General features: G+C 46.5%; 1 protein-coding gene across 7 annotated transcripts in view; it reads left to right on the top strand.

The window, feature by feature from the left end:
- Rab31 (RAB31, member RAS oncogene family) overlaps positions 1 to 19,393 on the top strand; it is a 167,563-nt gene that overhangs the window by 125,083 nt on the left and 23,087 nt on the right. For 3 of the 7 annotated variants that reach the window (XM_051154443.1, XM_051154444.1, XM_051154442.1), the window contains exons 3-4: positions 5,448 to 5,519; positions 6,857 to 6,963. The exons of 2 other annotated variants lie outside the window; for them this stretch is intronic. In XM_051154443.1, coding sequence (XP_051010400.1) covers positions 5,448 to 5,519; positions 6,857 to 6,963 — 179 coding nt within the window. The remainder of the gene's footprint in view (positions 1 to 5,447; positions 5,520 to 6,856; positions 6,964 to 19,393) is intronic. 2 more of the 7 variants (XM_051154445.1, XM_051154447.1) reach the window with 1 other exon arrangement.

Genomic DNA, 19,393 nt, shown 5'->3' with positions numbered 1-19,393 from the left:
TAGTGTCCATGATCTGTGTTGATGCTGAAGTGTAGCTCTTCTCAGTGGATGGCTTCTGGTGGGGTGAGGAAGGACTCAGTTATCCTGCCCCCACCCCCAGACAGGGTTTCTCTTGTAGTCCTGGCTGCCCTGGATTTGTAGACTAGGCTGGCCTCAAACTCACAGAGATCTGCTTGCCTCTGCCTCCTGAGTGTTGAAATTAAAGGGATGCACCACCACACACGGCTAGGACTCAGATATCTTTAAAGGACTGGCCACTGGGCATTTGACCATGCTCCAGTGAGTATATGGGCAACACAAATAGGACTTGGTGTGTTTTTTCTCCTCCTCCTCTTCCTCCTGTGCCTCCTCCTCCTCCTCCCTCCTCCTCCTTTTTCTCCTTCCTCTTCTGGGGTAGGGCACAAGTGTGAGATGATGGATCTGGGAGGAACGGGAAGTGAATATGATTGGGGAAGCATTGTATGAAATTTCCAAATAATCAATAAAAATATTATGTTGGGGCCTGGAGAGATGGCTCAGTGGTTAAGAGCACTGGCTGTTCTTCCAGAGGTCCTGAGTTCAATTCCCAGCAGCCACATGGTGACTCACAGGCATCTGTAATGATATCTGGTGCCCTCTTCTGGCCTGCAGGTATAGGTGCAGGCAAAGCACTGTATACAAAATAATAAATAAATAAATGTTTTTTTAAAAAAAGGAAAAGAAATACAGTGACTAGTTGCTTTCCAGAAAGATCATAGTTCCCTATAGCTTGACTCTTGAAGGTCCCTGTGCTAAATGCTTTACCCTCAGGGTGGTGCTCTTGGAAGGAGGGACCTGGAGGGGCCTTGTGAGAGGGCTTTGTGTCATTGGAGTCATGCCATTGAGGGTCATTGTGGGATCCTGGTAACTTCCACATCCCTCCTTTGTTCTATGACCCCTCATGAGGTGAGTGGTCCTTCTCCTTCCATGATCCTCCCTCTGACTACAGGCTGGACCTGACCAGCTGATACTCTGGGACAAAATAACTCTTCTCTGAGCCGATTATCTCAGAGTGATGGAAAGCTGAGACTACAGCATCCACCCACAAAGCCGGGAAGCCCAACTAGTTCAACATGAGTGAAGGTCATTCCTTCCTCTCTTAAGACAACCATAAACAACCAAATAGTCAGGGCCAGTGAGATAGTTTGGCAGTTAAAAGTGGACATTCCTCTTCCAGACGACCTGAGTTTGGTCCCCAGCACCCATGCTGGGCAGCTCCCTACCACCTCCACAGTTCTAGCTCCAAGGGATCCAGTGTTCGTGTGCATGCACGTGTGTTCAGGAATGCACACACGCACACATATACATAATAAATACAAAATCTTTTTTAAAAGCTGCATGCCCAAAGAACATAGATAACCACCTCTTTGGAGAGACAAGCTGGCTTTCCAGAATTTTCTGTGGGGCTCCCAAATGGTACCTGGGAATTATCTGAAGACTGAAATTTGAGTCTGTATTTGGTTGGGTAGTTTGTGAAGAGTTCGAATTGGTATCTGTTGTGTTGATTTTTAAAATAGCCTTTCAACGTGAGGCTTTAATAAGAAAGCTTTTACCAACTGCCTGTAGTTGTGACCTTTATTTCCGGAAGACTCTTCCGTGATATTCCCATCGATATTAATTTTGACCTCTTGAAAAGCAAATTACATCACCCTAGTCTGTGGCTGAGTGTGAACACTTGTATTCTACTTGTAAGGCATAACGGATATGCACTGTAAGCTAGAAGTGATACATCTCTTTGTCCTTCGAAAACATTGCCCTTTGGTCAATGCACTATTGAGTTTCAGAACTCAGACATTAACTTTTAATTTATTAAAACCCCCAAGTCTCCAGCAGTAAAGCCCTTTAAGTGGCTTCACCAACAGATTTATTTCAGAGTGATTCCTTTGTGGGAAAGGCAGGAATGTATAATGCATTGTGTACTGAGGGTTTTCAATAATTGATGAGGCCCGCAAGCCCTTGGCTCCATGAGAGGCAGCTTTTGGCATCAGAGCCCAAAGGGAAATCTGTGTCACGTGTTTGACTTACGGGAAGTGAGGTTTGTACCAACTGTTTGGCAGAGGTTGTTTTGAAAACAAGAAGCTGGTGGGGCCGCATTATGCACAGTTGCTCTCTCTGCACCAGAGCCGGGTGTTTATAGACACTGGCTCTTCCCTCCCAGGAAAGAAATCCTGACTGGTTTTGATACACGAGGTGTGCATTGCCAAGGGTGGGCTGAACGTGAGTTCTTGGAGCCTAGCAGTTATGACAGACGTAGGGGGAGATCTGTGACTGTGAAAAGCCTTGTGGCATCTTGTGCTGTGAGACTTGGAGTGGCCTTTGTGAGCAGCTGCAGGCTGCATCTGTGTTCAGTTGTGAGCCTGGCTTTCCCCCGAGTATCCCTCACCGACCGTGAAGAGGCAGCATCCTGGCTCCTCCCTTGGTCTGGGCATTCCAATAAGAAGCACCGTGTGGGGAATGCGTGCAGTTTTGTTGTTTGCCAGAAAACTACAGGATCCATCTTTCCACTCCTCCCTCTCCCTCCTTTATGCCCCAATAACAGCTGATTTTAATTAACTTTTTGAAATATTTTACCTATTTTGAGTGCGCGCGTGCGTGTGTGTGTGTGTGTGTGTGTGTGTGTGTGTTGGTGGGTGGGGGGCGCACATGTAGCCAAGCCACACCACACCAGTAGAAGTCAGAAGACAACTTTTAGTATTTGGTTCTCTCCTTCCACTGGATGGGTTCCTGAGGTTAAATTTAGGCCTCGAGGCTTGGTGGCAAGTGCCCTTACCCACTGAGCCATCCCACCAGCCCAAAGTTTTAGTTTAACCTGAAATCATCTCACTTAAAATGATCATGAAATTTGCTGGGCATGGTGGTGCACGCCTTTAATCCCAGCACTTGGGAGGCAGAGGCAGGCAGATTGCTGTGAGTTCAAGGCCAGCCTGGTCTATAAAGTGAGTCTAGGACAGCCAAGGCTACACAAAGAAACCCTGTCTCAAAAAAACAAAAGAAAGAAAGAAAAATTATTGCGAAACATATATGATACAGACTTTTAAACGTAAAAAGTACTGGAAATTCTACTGCTAGCATTTTGAGGATGAGCTAGTATTTGTACATTCATTGCTGTCCACATTTTTACACTAAATGCTATCATCTCTACTGTCTTTAGAATACTATGTTCTGGGCCTGGGGAGATGGTTCAGCGGTTAAGAGCACTGCTTCCAGATGCCCTCTTCTGGTGTGCATGAAGATAGAAAACTATATCAAAAAGATGTTTAAAAAAATATTTATTGGGCTGGAAGGTGGCTTAGAGGTTAAAAGCACTGACTGCACTTCCAGAGGTCCTGAGTTCAATTCCCAGAAACCACATGGTGGCTCACAACCATCTATGATGAGATCTGGTGCCCTCTTCTGGCCTGCAGGCAGAATATTGTACTCATAATAAATAAATCTTTAAAAATATTTGTTTATTTATTATTATTTATACAGTATTCTGCCTGTATGCCAGAAGAGGATATTTGATTATGGATGTGATCTGATGTGGCTGCTGGGAATTGAACTCAGGACCTCTGGAAGAGCAGTCAGTGCTCTTAACCTCAGAGCCATCTCTCCAGCCCCAAAAAGATTTTTTTGTTTTGTTTTGTTTTTCCAGACAAGATTTCTCTGTGTAGCCCTACCTGCCCTGGACTCACTTTGTAGACCAGGCTGGCCTCGAACTCACAGAGATCCCCCTGCTTCTGCCTCCCAAGTGTTGGGATTAAAGTCATGCGCTACCACAGTCCGTCCCAAATGATGTTTTTTAAAAACTAAAAATTCTCTTCATTTCTGCAGTTGTGGAACATTCTATTATATACGTATGTTTTAGTCAGCCTCAGCTAGAACAGCATGCTACAGAGCAGGTGGTTTAAAGAGCCAACCTGTCTTTCTCAGAGGTAGATCTAGGTACTGGCAGATTTAATGTCTTGTGAAGGAAGGCTCCCGTTCCTAGTTCACAGACAGCCTCCTCCTGTCCGTCTGTTCACATACTGTGTGTGGAGCAGTTGTTTTTTCTCTTTATGTAAGACTCTGATCCCATCTTGGGACTCCACCTTCATGACCTCATCTGACCTGTGACCCATGACCTCCTACCTGTGACTTCCCCATGACCTTCCCTCCTAAATGCCATCGCATTGACAAGGACATCGACACTTGAGTTATGCGGAGCACAGGGATGTTCCATCCAGGCCATGACAGGGTGCTATGGCGAACATTCACGTTTTTTTATTTTTACCCTTGTTACAACATAGGGAAATGTCTTCCTGAGCTTGCAGTCACTCTAGATGTACTTCCTGGAAGTAGAGTTCTGGGCCAAGGGGTTTACACATTAGTTTCTGGTTTGTTTGTTTGTTTTGTTTTTTTAAGACAGGGTCTCACTGTGTAGCCTTGGCTGTCCTGGACTCACTTTGTTGACCAGGCTGGCCTCGAACTCACAGCGATCCACCTGCCTCTGCCTCCCGAGTGCTAGGAGTAAAGGCATGCGCCACCACACCCGGCTTGCACATTAGCTTCTGATGTGTCGTTCCCAGGGGCTCTGCAGGGGGAAGCATACCACCTCCATAAAGTAGAGGAGAGCGTCCCTGCCCCCAGCCTCACTCCAACCCTAAGTCTAAGGCCTTTTAACGTTTATTAAGTTAATATGTATCTCATCATTTTGAGGGCATTCTTTTTTTTTTTTTTTTTTAATTGAGTAAGTTTAAATATTTGCTGATAGCTTGTGGTGGTTACTTATGCAGTCATTTCTCTATTTCTTTGTTGATCCTTTCCAAGAACTTTTTAAATTAAAAAAACAAAACAAAACAGGGGGCTGGAGAGATGGCTCAGGGGTTAAGAGCACTGACTGCTCTTCCAGAGGTCCTGAGTTCAATTCCCAGCAACCACATGGTGGCTCACAACCATCTATAATGTCATCTGATGTCCTCTTCTGGCCTGCAGGTGTACAAACAGGCAGAACACTGTATACATAATAAATAAATAAATCTTTAAAAAAAAAAACAAAACAAATTTATCCGGGCATGGTAGCACATGCCTTTAATCCCAGCACTCGGGAGGCAGAGGCAGGTGGATTGTTGTGAGTTTGAGGCCAGCCTGGTCTACAAAGCGAGTCCAGGACAGCCAAGGCTAACCCTGTCTTGAAAAATCAGAAATAAAAAATAAAAAAGTAAAAAAAGAAAAAGAAAATAAATCCTGCATCTGGCTTTTGGCCGAGAGGAGATCTCACGGTCCATCGACCACAAGTGTGTGTATGATTGGGGAGCAGACTGTATTATCAATACAAGTCTGGGAGAAGTCCAGGGGGAGTTTAGAGCTCCCACAGGGACGATGGGACAGAACACTTTAATGTGTGCTTCAAGAATGCTTAAAATCTGTTTGTTTACCGTGGCCTAAAACTGTTGGTTGCTTTTCAACAGTTCCACTCGCTGGCTCCCATGTACTACCGAGGGTCAGCCGCTGCCGTCATCGTCTATGACATCACTAAGCAGGTAAGAATGGCTTCCCGCTTCAGGTGCCATGCGTGCTGGCTGTCCCCGAGACACGCCAGAGCAGGTTGAGGCTTTGTGAGTCTTGCCAGCACCCCAGGGGGCCTGGGAGTGTGGAGGGCGAGGACAGTGAAAGCTCTGCCTGCCCGTGTGTTTCACTCACAAAGCAGCTTTGGTTTATCATCTCAGTGACAAAACAGCAAGCACTCGTTTTAAAGCTGACCTTTCATTTTTTAGACCTGTTTATTTTATTTTAGGTGTAGGAACATTTTGCCAGCATATATATCGTACACTATGTGTGTGCCTGGTTCCCACAGAGGTCAAAAGAGGGCAGTAGATCCTTTGGAACTAGAGTTACAGACAGTTAGGAGTCACCGTGTGGGTGCCCTCTCTCCACCCCTAACACTGGGCGTTGGTAGAGGAAGGTCCTGGCTGCCGGCACTCTCCTTGAGAACAGTTTAAGTTCTGCGTCCTTTATCGTTAGAGGTTAGCCTCTGTTAGCGCCTGGGCTGCACCGCCCAGAGGTCAAAGGTAGCACTTATCCTTCTAAAGGTAAAAAACGTGTGTGCTCGTAGGCTGTGATCCCCTTTATCTGAAGTTTGATTTTCTGCAGTCCTAGTTATTCAAGGTCAACTGCCATCCAAAACTACTAAATAGAAAATTCCAGAAGCAAGTCACACATTTAAGCAAAGTATTATATTATTATGATTATTCTACCTTGTTGCTGTTAGTATCTCACTCTGCCTAATTGTTTACTTAAACAGGCACTCATGCGACAGAAACACATGTTTCTAGGGTTGGGTACCAGGACCCTGGAATGTATCTCCTGCAGATGAGATGAACAGCAATGTATTTTCCGATATATATATATTTTTTGACAAATAAATGCTTTGGGTCGGCGCCATTTCTCCTGCCCCCAAGTCCTCTGCAATGCTGACTGTGTGCTGATTCAGTGCTGTGTGTGTATTCCGTGCGTTCTGACCTCTTCCACCAACATGTGCTGTCCACGCCGGCCTCTGCCCCGGAGGAAGGCTGTGAGTGGAGGGCAAGCCGGACCTAAACAAGCGCCTTTCTCCTCAAGTCAGCTCCAGCGCCCACTGGCTCCTGCTGTGCTGGGCCCCACAGAGTCCGCCCTCCTATTTCCAGTCAGCGGTACTTACTGAAGAAACCCACTAATGTGATTTTTAACTTCCTCAAGCTTTAACCTCAAAAGAGGCATCTTAGCTAATGTTAACTAAGTGTCTCCTACAGACCTTTTTTTGAATTACAGGGCTCACATCTCTACGTGCTTGAAATGTATTGACAGGTCTTTTCGGTGACTCATCTTGTCTTTTGGACAGGATTCATTTCATACCTTGAAAAAGTGGGTTAAAGAGCTGAAAGAGCACGGGCCTGAAAACATCGTGATGGCGATTGCTGGGAACAAATGTGACCTCTCAGATATCAGGTAAGAGTACTTCAAATCTGTGTGTGCGTGTGCGTGCATGCGCGTGCGTGCGTGCGTGCGAGTGCGTGTGCGTGTGTATCTGTGTGTGTGTTTCACATCTCTCACCCCTAAACGTCTCTGACTAAAATGGAATTATGTCTTTGCTTATGTTCATGCTTTAACTGATGCTCTCTCACTCGTGGTAGCCGGTGTGACATTATCCGACCAGAGTGGAATTACAGGAGGATGATATTAAACACGACGGCCCTTACAGTGATGAATATTAAGTCAAGGGACCTGTACATAGCACAGCTGCTTTGTATCCCTATATATTCTTCTTCTTAGCGTTACTGCTAATGTAGTTCTAGTAACACGTTTATGTACAAACAGCCACGATATCCATTTGTTTTAGATTTTAACCTAAGGACGTGGTCCAGTCTATACAACATCTGGATAGGATACCCCACGTGGCAATGGCTTATGGGACTTCCTTGACCTTATGTCCTAGTCCTTTTTCTAATGGTTAGTTAAAATATACCCAAGCTGAGTTTTTGTAAAACAAAGAAGCTCATTGGGCTTCGCCCAGACTTTCAGAAATGGAACACTGGTGGCTAAGGGTTCTGTTATAATACAACACGGTAGGGAAATAGAAAAGAAACGGACGGCACATGGCGAGTCAGGGGCCCAAGGCGATTCAAGGGCTAACGCCACTCTTTCTACAGCAACCCGTTCTTGCAGGGACTTAGCTGAGAGCCATGAGAGCTGCACTGATCCCTTCTGAGGCTTGTCCCCACCGTGACCTAGTCACCATCCGTCCCTCCACCAGGCTTCTAGCTCATGAGCCTGGAGGAAGACGCTCACACCACATAACCGAACCGTAGCACGTAGAGAGTGGACTACAGGCTTGATGACCCATCTGTCCTCTTCAGCTAGCTGGCTTTGATGACTTTAGGACGTTATGCATTAGTTAGCCTGTCCCGTGACAGCTCCATCCCAATCTCCAGTAGATATCTGAAACCATTGATTACATCATACCCAGTGTATGTTGTGATTGTTTTCTATATATACAAATCTATGAGAAAATTTATTTTATAAAGACAGCTACAGCATGCTTCTGATTTAATTTCTAAATACGAATAAATGAAAACTAAATAAGCATTAAAAACGGGTCTTGCAATACTCCTTTAGGTGGCATTTGGCAAATTACTCTGTTCCTTCATGTATGCGAACGTGCTGTGTCACATTGCATCAGATTGGTTTTATAATTCCTGTGAAAACACCACCTAATCGCTTATTTTTCTATGGGTTGGACAAATCCTTAAACTCTCCAGACTTAGTTCAGATATTCTCTTCCTTTACTGTAATCCTGAAACAGCTTTTTGCTTAGTGTTTCCTGAACTGGGTGGTGGGTTGGCAGAGTCCACTTTGCTGAAAGAGGTGTTCTCTGCAGATGCTTCGACGTGCGCCACATATCACACATATGCAGCTAAGATGAGCTTGCAAACAACCCTGCCAATTCACTCCCTAGCAGCTATCCCCAAAGGATGTGGTACCGTCGGGGCCTCCCATCCCAGGTGGCACACCAGCCTTTCTGCTTCAGTGGTTTGGCTTCAGTGAGATCTGAATCCAGCTTGTCAAGCTCCCACGGGTGTTCGCAGTGTGAGACGTAAAGCTTTTGTTGTCCACACAGTCATTCGAGACGGCACCTGTTTTGATTATGCAACAAAGGAAATGACTTTTGTTTGTAGTTCTCCTTCAAACCTCTGAATAGGTCAGTGAGAAAGACGAATTTATTTTTCCTTTAAAAAAGAATTGATGAACCAGTTTGTTTGTTTGTTGTTTGTTTGTGTGTATACCTTCCATGGCATGCTTATAGAGGTCAGAGACAGCTTAATGGCAGTTGGTCCTTCTGCCGTGAGGATTGAACTTGGGTCCTCAGACTTGGCGGCAACGCGCTTTTACTCTCTGAGCCATCTCACCAGCTCTGTCTGAGTTTCTTGAGGTTTGTTTTAAGGCTCAGCACATACAGTATCCTAGAGAATGTTCTGTGGACACCTCAGGCCGGGAAGGTGCTTTTCTCCTTCTCCTTCTTCTTCTTCTTCTTCTTCTTCTTCTTCTTCTTCTTCTTCTTCTTCTTCTTCTTCTTCTTCTTCTTCTTCTGTCTGTGGTGTGCATACATATGTGTGTGCTTGTTTACATGTATGCAAGTGCATGTGGAGGTGAGAAGCCCATGGCCAGTGTCTTATACATTGAAGCAGGATGTTTGCCGGTTCATCTGGCATAGGTAGCCAGCTTGCCCTTGGGATGCATTTCTACCTCACCAAGCTTTCAGATATAATTTCTTACACTTGCATGGCATGCGCTTTCTGCACTGTGCCATCCCTCTACCCTCCCTCAAAGTTTTGTGTGTGTGTGTGTGTGTGTGTGGTTTTTCGAGACAGGGTTTCTCTGTGTAGCCTTGGCTGTCCTGGACTCACTCTGTAGACCAGGCTGGCCTCAAACTCACAGAGATCCTCCTGCCTCTGATTCCCCGAGTGCTGGGATTACAGCATGAATTTAGAATATGCTAGGCTAGTGCCCTACCACTGAATGGCTAAGCAACTATGAGCCTCTCGGAATTGAGCATATTAGCTTTGAACTCACTCTGTAGCTCAGGCAGGCCTTTGGGTTGTTATACTCCCAGCTCACCTCCCGGAGTAGCTGAGATTATAAGCAGGTCCCACCAGCACTGGCTTGAACACCTGTCTTTATATTTGCTTTCTACCTTTGAAGAAGGAAAGAGAGAGAGGAGGGTGGGGGAGGGAGAGACAAAGAGAGAGAGAGAGAGGCAGACAGAGAGGCAGACAGAGAAAGAGCACCAGTCTTCTGAAAATAACAACGCATTAGCTAAAATTAAGTTTTTTTTAGCTAGGTAGTGGTGGCACAAGCCTTTAATCCTGGAACTTGGGACCCAGAGGCAGATGGATCTCTGTGAGTTCAAGGCCAGCCTGGTCTACAGAGTGAATCCCATGACAGCCACTGTTACACAAAGAAACCCTGTCTTGAAAAGAACAAAAACAAAAGTTAAATTGTTTTTATTTTTAGAATTGCACTCTTTTGTGCCAGTTGATACTAGTTGATTCATTTATGATCATGATATAAAACTTTCTAGAAAGATTTTAATGCTGCCATGTGTTTATGACATCATCTACAGGGAAGTTTTAAAGGAAAGTATTGTAAAGTTCTTAAGTCTAATAGATAGGCTCATCAAAGTTGTAGGATACAAATCAGGTGTGGTGGCGCACGCCTTTAATCCCAGCACTCGGGAGGCAGAGGCTGGCAGATCGCTGTGAGTTCAAGGCCAGCCTGGTCTACAAAGTGAGTCCAGGATGGCCAAGGCTACACAGAGAAACCCTGTCTCGAAAAACCAAAAACAAACAAACAAAAAGTCGTAGGATACAAGACACAGAAAACTCAATTACACTTCTGTTTGTTAATAGTGAGTATGCAGAAACTGAAATTAAAAACACAATACCAGCTGGGCGTGGTGGCGCATGCCTTTAATCCCAGCACTTGGGAGGCAGAGGTAGGTGGATCACTGTGAGTTCGGGGCCAGCCTGGTCTACAAAGTGAGTCCAGGACAGCCAAAGCTACACAGAGAAACCCTGTCTCAGAAAAGAAAGAAAGAAAGAAAGAAATGTTCTTTGAAATATAGGATAGTTTGCAAAATGTGACTAAAGGAACTTGGAGCATTATTTTTGTGAGATGAGGTCTCATGTAAAACTCACTATGTAGCCATGAGCACCCCTTCCTGCCTCTGTTCCCTGAGTGCTGACATTATAGGTGTGTGCTACCACATTTGACTCTTGGTATTAGTATTTACTTGTTTGTTTGTTTTTGGTTTTTTTTGGGACAGGGTTTCTCTGTGTAGTCTTGGCCATCCTGGACTTGCTTTGTAGGTCAGGTTGGCCTTGAACTCAGAGCGATCCACCTGCCTCAGCCTCCCAAGTGCTGGAATTACAGGCATGTGCCACCACACCCAGCTTTGGCGTTATTTCTTTTGCTTAGCTTTTCTTCCTCCTCTTCTTTCTCCTCCTCCTCCTCTTCGTCTTCTTCACTTTGTTTATTTACTTAGTAGGGTTGAGGGCAAGGATGTACACATGGAAGTCAGGGGATGACAGGAGGGAATTGACTCTCTCCATCAGCCCTGAGATCAAATCCAGAGCATCAGGTTTGGCAGCAGGTACCTTTACCCACTGAGCTATCTTGCTGCACACCTCTCTCCCTTATGGAATTTTATATGTAGCTCAGGATGGCCTTGAACTTCTAACCCTTCTGCGCCAGCCTACTGACTGCTGCTAGGGATACAGCAGATTACTACTGTGACTGCCTTCTTACGGCAGTGATGGGCTGTGTGGGGCCACACATCAAGATGAATGTCCTCCTTGGTTGCTCACTAACTTATTCTTTTGTTTGTTTGCTTGCTTGCTTGCTTTTTTAGGGTTTTTTGTTTTTGTTGTTTTGGTTTTTCAAGACAGAGTCTCTCTGTGTAGCCTTGGCCGTCCTGGACTCACTTTGTAGACCAGGCTGGCCTCAAACTCACAGCGCTCCTCCTGCCTCTGCCTCCCGAGTGCTGGGATTACAGGCGTGCACCACTATGTCCAGACTAACTATTCTTTGACACAAGATTTCTCACCAATTTGACTGGACTGGGGTCTTCCTCTCTCTGCCTTCCCAGTGCTGGACACAGAGGCACACACTGCTGCACCCATCCTTCTATTTTTGTTTTTTGGTTTTTCGAGACAATGTTTCTCTGTGTAGCCTCGGCTGTCTTAGACTAGCTTTCTACACCAGGCTGATCTCGAACTCACAGCGATCCACCTCCCTCTGCCTCCCGAGTGCTGGGATTAAAAGCGTGCACTACCACGCCCGGCTCTATTTTTATTTGTTTTGTTTTTTTGAGACAGAGTTTCTCTGTGTAGCTTTGACTGTCATGGACTCGCTTTGTAGACCAGGCTGGCCTCGAACTCACAGCAATCCCGCTGCCTCTGCCTCCCGAGTGCTGGGATTAAAGGCGCGTGCACCACCACCACCTGGCTATTTTTGTTTTTTTAACTTCAGTGTCGGGATCCGAACTCAGGTCCTCATGCCTGTGCAGCACAGCTTTACTAACTGAGCCATCTCTAAGTGCCTTAGGGTGTTATTTCTTATATGTACATGTGACTCTATAATTATATCAATACAATTTTCAGTAAATAAAATTTTGATTTAGATGGTAAAAACTATAGTGGTAAGTGTATGCGTATGTGTATTACACATATCACTTATCTATACAGCAGGACTTCTGAGGAGAGTCTATTTGAGTGACATTTTGCCAGCAAGCTGAGTAAAGTGACTAATTCGACTATCCCAACACACACAAAAGGGTACAAAAGAGATGCAAAATAATGTTATTAAAAGCTGGCACTTGGATGGGAAGATGGCTCAGTCGTTAAGAGCACTGTCTGCTCTTCCAGAGGGCCTGAGTTCAATTCCCAGCAACCACATGGTGGCTCACAACCGTCTGTAATGTAATATGGCGCCCTCTTCTGGTGTGAGGTGTAAATGCAGATAGAGCCCTCATACATTAAATAAATGAATAAATAAATAAGGGGGAAATCTGGCACTTAAAGCTTATTTGAGGCCTCAGATACACACACACACAAACACACACACACAAGCACACATATGCACACAAGCACACATGCACCACCACTACCAAGAAAAACAACTCTAAAAGAAGAAAGGGGAAGCCTGCTCTATTGGTCTTTGTCCAGAGTATGTGTGTCTCCCTGAGACAGAAATAGTCTGGCAAGTGACAGGGCCTGGGAACCTAGTGGGCACCCGCCTGTGGAGGGCTCTCTGTGGCAGGAGAATCTAGCAGTTGCCCAGCCAATCTGGCTGCTCTAGATTCTGCCTGCTGGCATGGCTCTCCCAGGGAGTGAGCCAAATCTGCAGGTCTCAGACCTTATTCCAACCCTGAGCTCATTTTACTCTAATCCCAAAGTGCTTTGCTTTTCCATCATTCTCAGGAAACTGGGTGTTTCACTGGGGGCAATAGCAGCTCTGTCTGGCTTTCTGTCCTTTTCTGTTTCCTTCTCTCCCTGTATAAATGACCCGATGGTATCATCTAGCAGACATTGGTGGTGTAAGCTTGTTCTCCCTGTGGAGGAGCTGTGCACAGCATGTTTTGAGAGTGTGCTGGGCTGGAAGTGGATTTAGCAGATCCTGTGTGAGGCGTCGAGAGCAGGGGGCTGGGCAGAAGAGTCACTGGTTCCTCAGCCAGTGTGTGCCATGTGCGTGTGCGGCCCAGAGGACAGTAGAGGTTAACTAGTCCTCATCTAAAATACTCAGGACCAGGGCACTTTGGAGCTCAGATTTCAGAATTATTTTCATATACATGAAGTGCTGCTTTGGAGATGGAACCTGAGTCTAAGTTCATAGACCTTACTGACACAACCAGAAAATAATTTTATACAACACTGTACACAGGTTTTTTTTTTTTTTTTTTTTTTTATTCATAAAGCTGTATGGTATTGAGTTTTCTACTTACCATGTTGGTGTTTGGAAAAGCTTCTGATTTCTGAGCTTTTTTGGATGTTCGGCTTAGGGCTGCTCAGCCTGTCTAAAAGGCTGCTCAGGGTGAAAGGCCCAGGCAGCTCAGGATGGCCAGCCCAGCTCCGGATCTTACTGAGAGATTTTCCTAACTTGCCCAGAAGATCTAAACAAAACCCTCCCCCTACTGAGGGTTGGGAAGAATATATGAGGACCAGAACCGGAATGAGCATGGCTGTTATGGGCATGGGGTAGCCGAGCCACTTGCACTCACAGGGGCTGCAGTTGCTGGTAGAAAACAAGGCCAGTAAACATTCCATCATGGATGGGAAGGGATGGGTGGGTCCCTGCCCCATGGCAGTGGAGCCCCAGGGAGCCCCAGGGAAGATTACAAGCCTGACTCTTTCCTGTTAGAACCTGTTCTATAAGCACCTAGGGGTTCCTGAAGTACCCCCACCCTATGCTAAGGAGACCCCAGCCTCCAGCAAATGACCTTCAATCGTACCTGGAAGTTCTTCCCCCACCCATAGATAATTAATTACCGTGTTCTCTTCTTGTTTGTTTGTTTTTTTTTTCTTTTTCTTTTTTTTTTTTTTTTAGACAGGGTTTCTCTCTGTAGCCTTGGCTGCCATGGAATCACTCTGTAGGAACTCAGAGCCATCCTCCTGCCCCTGCCTCCTGAGTGCTGGGATTAAAGGCACGCACCACCACCACCTGCCTTGTGTTCTCTTCTTGTGTTAGGCCCCTGTGTTACTGCATGTAAATCAAGTGTCCTGGCTGGGCGTGGTGGTGCACACCTTTGAGGCCAGCCTGGTCTACAGAGTGAGTCCAGGACAGCCCAGGCTACACAGAGAAACCCTGTCTTGAAAAACCAAACCAAACCAACCAACCAACCAACAAACTACCCTGGCACCTCTAGCCTTATCAAATTAGACACAGTCACCCACAGACCCCTCCCCACTGCCCAAGGCTTATAAATAAAGGTTGGCTGGCTTGCTCTCTCATGCTTGCACCATCCTTCCACCATAGCTGTCTGAGACTCCACTTATTTTGGGGAAGAATTGCCGCTGGACACCCAGGGCTCGACTGCCTGGCCTGGGTCTCACTGGACCTACCTGCCAGCCAGTTTTGGGCTTCTGCCCATTTCCTCTGCCGTGCTTAGCACGGCACAAAGGGCTGTTAAACTCTGTTATCATCATGGGCTTGTGAGGCTCCCTGGTCTCCACCGCCCTCTGATAACAGCAATCTCATTCTAAAAGAGCTAAGCTGTAACACTGTAGAAAACTCTTTCCGCACCCCGGCCCAGTGCCGGCCTTGACCTAAAGCGCTCCAGCCATCCCTGAGAGAAACGGGACCTGTGATCTTGAGGTCTGTCTGTTCCTATCCAGAAACACCTGGACCGCTCACTGGACGCAGACACCAGGCCACCTACGGGTACACTGAGTGACACACATATAGTCCGCACATTTGTTTCACACACATATACACACATGCAGTCCCCACACACATACACACAGAGAGGTGGAGACACATTGGCTTTTACAAGTGTTCGCAAGGGCATCGAAGCCAGTATCCTCCAGTGTCACAGAGAAGTGTGTAGCCTGCTCTCCTACCCTTGGCTTGTAAGCCAGAATTGTCCCCTCGTATTTCCTTTACAAGCCAGGCCATTTTTACAAGCAAGCCTTGACCTGTATCAGCGGGGAAGTTGCCCGACCAAGCACTTGGGGAATAAAGAGGCCCTTTTCCTCTCAGGTGGTGAGAAGTGAGCTTGAGGGGGACCTTGTCACTGACCTCTTCTGGCCAGGATTCCTGGGGACTGCGACAGTCATGTTACTGCCCCTATGGCCGTCTTTAGGCTCCACTGTAGCGCGATGGCTTCAGAGAAGGGCCTGAGAGAGGTTGCTGGGGCTGCTGCCGTGGGTGTGTCAGGAATCTGTTATTGGAATGCAGGCAAGCCGGGAGTGGTGGCGCATGCCTGTAATCCCAGCACTTGGGAGGCAGAGGCAGGTGGATCCCTATGAGTTTGAAGCCAGCCTGGTCTACAAAGGGAGTCCAGGACAGTCAGGGCTACACAGAGAAACCCTGTCTCGAAACACCAAAAATAAAAATAAATAAATAAACAAAGGAATGCAGGCTGTTCACCGATGACAGGCATTGGGAGTAGAGTGAGAATAAGACCTATAGGCAAGAAGAAAGAAATTGGTTTGCCTAGTTCTCAGTCACCCAGTTGCCAAATAGGTTTGCATGATGACTTTCTGTGCAGCAAAGGACTGTGGGAACTAAGGGAACAGGACATGAGACATGAGACGGGTCTCAGAGCTGTCAGAAGCTTGTGAGAAGCAGCTCACAAGCAAGCAAGACTGCATTTACTCCCGCCTTCACTCTCCCTCACAGAGTGCAGACAAGGCAAGGACATCCTCCAGGGCAGAGGAATTCAGGAAGGGGCCTGACAGGAAACGTTGGGATAATGTGCCTTCTGCAGGCCTGTGGTGTGGTGTACCTCTAGAAAGCTCTGGTGGGTGAGTCCTGTCAGGGGAGGAGTAGGAAAGGGTGATCTGGGTAGGAGGAAATCCCGGCAGCAGCAATTTCCCTGCCAGCGCCAGAGGTGGGGTGAGCTTGGCTGGTGTGACAGGAGAGGGCCCATGAAGAACATCTCTGTGAGCATGGTGCCTCGTGGGGAGGGTGAGAAAGACAGAAGGTATGTGGACAGTGTGCTGAGTGGCCAAGCCTTACATGCTGAGCCAGCATGGCTCCTCCCTCCTGCTCCTCAGACCTGCAGCAGCCAGGACCCTGTCCTCTCCTGACCTGCACTGGTCTCCTTCTAATCACTGCCCAGGATGCTGCCCAGTCATGATATAAAACCAGTTTGCTGACCTTGAGGTGAGCAGAGGAGGTGTGTTGGGTCCCTGAGTCAGCTCCCGATGGTCAACGCTTCCTGTGCAGTCAAGAGCTAAAAAAGGGGACTTCCTGTATCCCACAGGCCACACAGGCTAGGGCAGCAGACCACCTGAAGACCTGTCATTGTACATTTTAATAAAGTTGACATTTCTAGAAGATTAAAAATATGCTCAGAATAGTTGGTTCTTATTACCACCATGCCCTCAGCTCTCTTTGAATTATACTAAGTAAACATTTTCTTTCTTTTTTCTTTTGGTTTTTTGAGACAGGGTTTCTCTGTGTTAGCCTTGGCTATCCTGGAGTCACTGTGTATACCAGGTTGGCTTTGAACTCACAGCGATCTACCTGCCTCTGCCTCCCGAGTGCTGGGATTAAAGGCGTGCGTCACCACGCCCAGCGAACATTTTCTAAAATACATTTTTACTTACTTATTTGCAGTTAAATATTTTGCTAAAAATTAAAATGTAGCCAGGAGTGTTGGCACATGCTTTTAGTCCCAGCACTTAAGAGGCAGAGGCTGGTGGATCGCTGTAAGTTCCAGGCCAGCTTGGTCTATAACGTGCGTCCAGGACAGCCAAGGCTACACAGATAAACCCTATCTCGAAAAACAAAATATAAATAAATAAAAAAAATAAAATTAAAATGCTTGATTTCTTACAAGCAACCTTAAAAGCTACCCTAGTCTTCAATGGGTCAAAATTATTATTTTTTAAATAAGCAAACCAAATAACAGAAGTTGAAATCCTAGATAACAAAAATCCAACGTATTGTAAATGCCAACAGCACAAAACAAAACAAAACAAAACAAAAAACAAAAAACAAACAAAAAAAACCCCACAACAACAACAACAACAAAACAACTAACAACTAAACACCAGAAAGTCCAGACATGTAGGAAGCCTTAATGTCTACATCAATCTCCTTACAAGAGATAAGGTGGTTTGTGCCACTGCAGAGGATGGCCTGTGCTCAAGATGCCCGTGGTCCAGCCTTCACTGATACTGTGACCGAAACAGGAGGGGAGTGGCTGAAGATGGAGCCCCCAGGAGCCCAGAGAACAGGGCTGCAATCTCTCTTCAATTTCAGAGCATTCTTATAAAGGGGAATCTATAAAATACTGGTGTGTGTCTAAAGAATGACATGGTTAAAAAAAAAAAAGAAAAGAAAAGAAAAGAGAAGAGCGGTTGAGTCACGGTGTCACACAGCCTTCGTCTCTGGCTCTGGTCACTTCTCTCTGCTGACCTATCTCCTATGAGAATCATGTTTTGTTTGCCTCATGTCTCAGCATCTGTCATTGTATTTCTCAGCACTGGATTGTTTAGACTTGCCCGCTTTTGAGTTTTATGTAAACGGCCTAATGCGTTGTTGTGTGACGACTTGTTTCCTGTTCAAAAGCAGCTTGTGAGGCTCACCCAGCGGGTGCGTGCAGGCCGTCGTCGCCTGCTGTCTGGCTGTGGGTCTGTTTTATGTGTTTACTCATCTTACCACTGGCCACATCAGGTCAGCCCTGAACACGGGTTGCGTGGCCTCATCCATATCCCACAGCGCTGGGCTTAAGCACGTCATGAGACTGCAGAGTGTAGCGATTTCATTGCTGGCTCATAACACGTGTGCGTGCTCAGTTTTATGAGGTATCGCTAGTGTTTCCCAGAGTGGACACCTGCAGCCTGGGAGACTGCTCGTTCTCTCATACTGGCTGAGCCTTGTGAGGCTTCGGGTGTGTAGGGGTGTCTGATAGTAATTTCAGTTCACATTTGCTTCGTTACCAGTGCAGTGGGCAGCTTTTCATGTATCCGCTGGCCACTAAAGTGTGCTCTTCTTGTGTGAGATGTCTGTTCAAATCATTCCCAAGCTTTCTGTGTGTGGGTAATTTTGATCTTAGTTATTGTAACTTTAAAAACACATGTACCCGATGGTTTTCAGTATGTGTTTAAAATATCTTCTTCAAGGGGCCGGGAGAGGTGCTCAGGGGACAAAGTGCCTGCTGTACAGGGATGGCTTGTTCCGATCCTAACACCCAGGTTTAAACAAGTTGGCATGGTTGCAAGCCTTTAGTTCTAGGGTTGGAGGAAAAGGAGACGGGGAGATCCGAGGAGCTCACTGGCCAGATGGACGAGCCAGTGGGTGAGCACTTGCCTCAGTGAAAGGCCTTGTGTCAGAAGATAAGGTGGCCCACACCAACCCCTGGCCTCCCCGGGCACACAGGCACACATGACTACACAATGCTACACACACACACACACACACACACACACACACACAAGCCCCTCAGGGTTAGGTCTGAGCTCTCCACATTATCTTGTACTTTGTGCCTTCATCATCGCTTCCTTACACTCTATGGTAGATGATTTATCAACTCTTCCCCACTATAGGGTTTTCTTTGGGTGTTTGTTTGTTTTTTTTTTTTTTTTTTTTTCTTCTTCTCCCACAGAGTTTCTCTGTGTAGTCTTGGCTGTCCTGGACTCGCTTTGTAGACCAGGCTGGCCTTTGAACTCACAGAGATATGCCTGCCTCTGCCTTCTGAGTGCTGGGATTAAAGGCGTGCGCCACCACCGCCCGGCCACTCTGTCGTCTTTAAGGAGTACTTTTGGTCCCAGAGAAGTTGTAACCGTATGGATAAAGATCTGTAATGGTAGTTTCTCAGTTAGAAAGCAGTAATATGGTTTTTTGATCCAACTATTCCAGTTTCGGCCACTAGGAGTCCTTCCCTGTTGTCTCTGGTGTTCTGGTGACAGCGCCTTCTTTCTCGCACAGTGAGTCGCTCCAGGCTTGCCTTGCATGTATTTTCCACTAAAAGGCCCTGCTTTCTTTCATTAGAAAATGGCAGCCATGGGACCGGCCGGTAGTGGCCCACGCCTTTAATCCCAGCACTAGGGAGGCAGAGGCAGATGGATTGCTGAGAGTTTGAGGCTAGCCTGGTCTACAAAGGAAGTCACAAAGGAAGCTTTTGTGGCCAAAGCTACACAGAGAAACCCTGTCT

The sequence above is a fragment of the Acomys russatus genome, chromosome 12 (assembly GCF_903995435.1).
Source record: "Acomys russatus chromosome 12, mAcoRus1.1, whole genome shotgun sequence".
NCBI lineage: Eukaryota > Metazoa > Chordata > Mammalia > Rodentia > Muridae > Acomys > Acomys russatus.
Note: the sequence above shows the minus strand (reverse complement) of the source record. Positions and strands in the feature narration are given on the sequence as shown.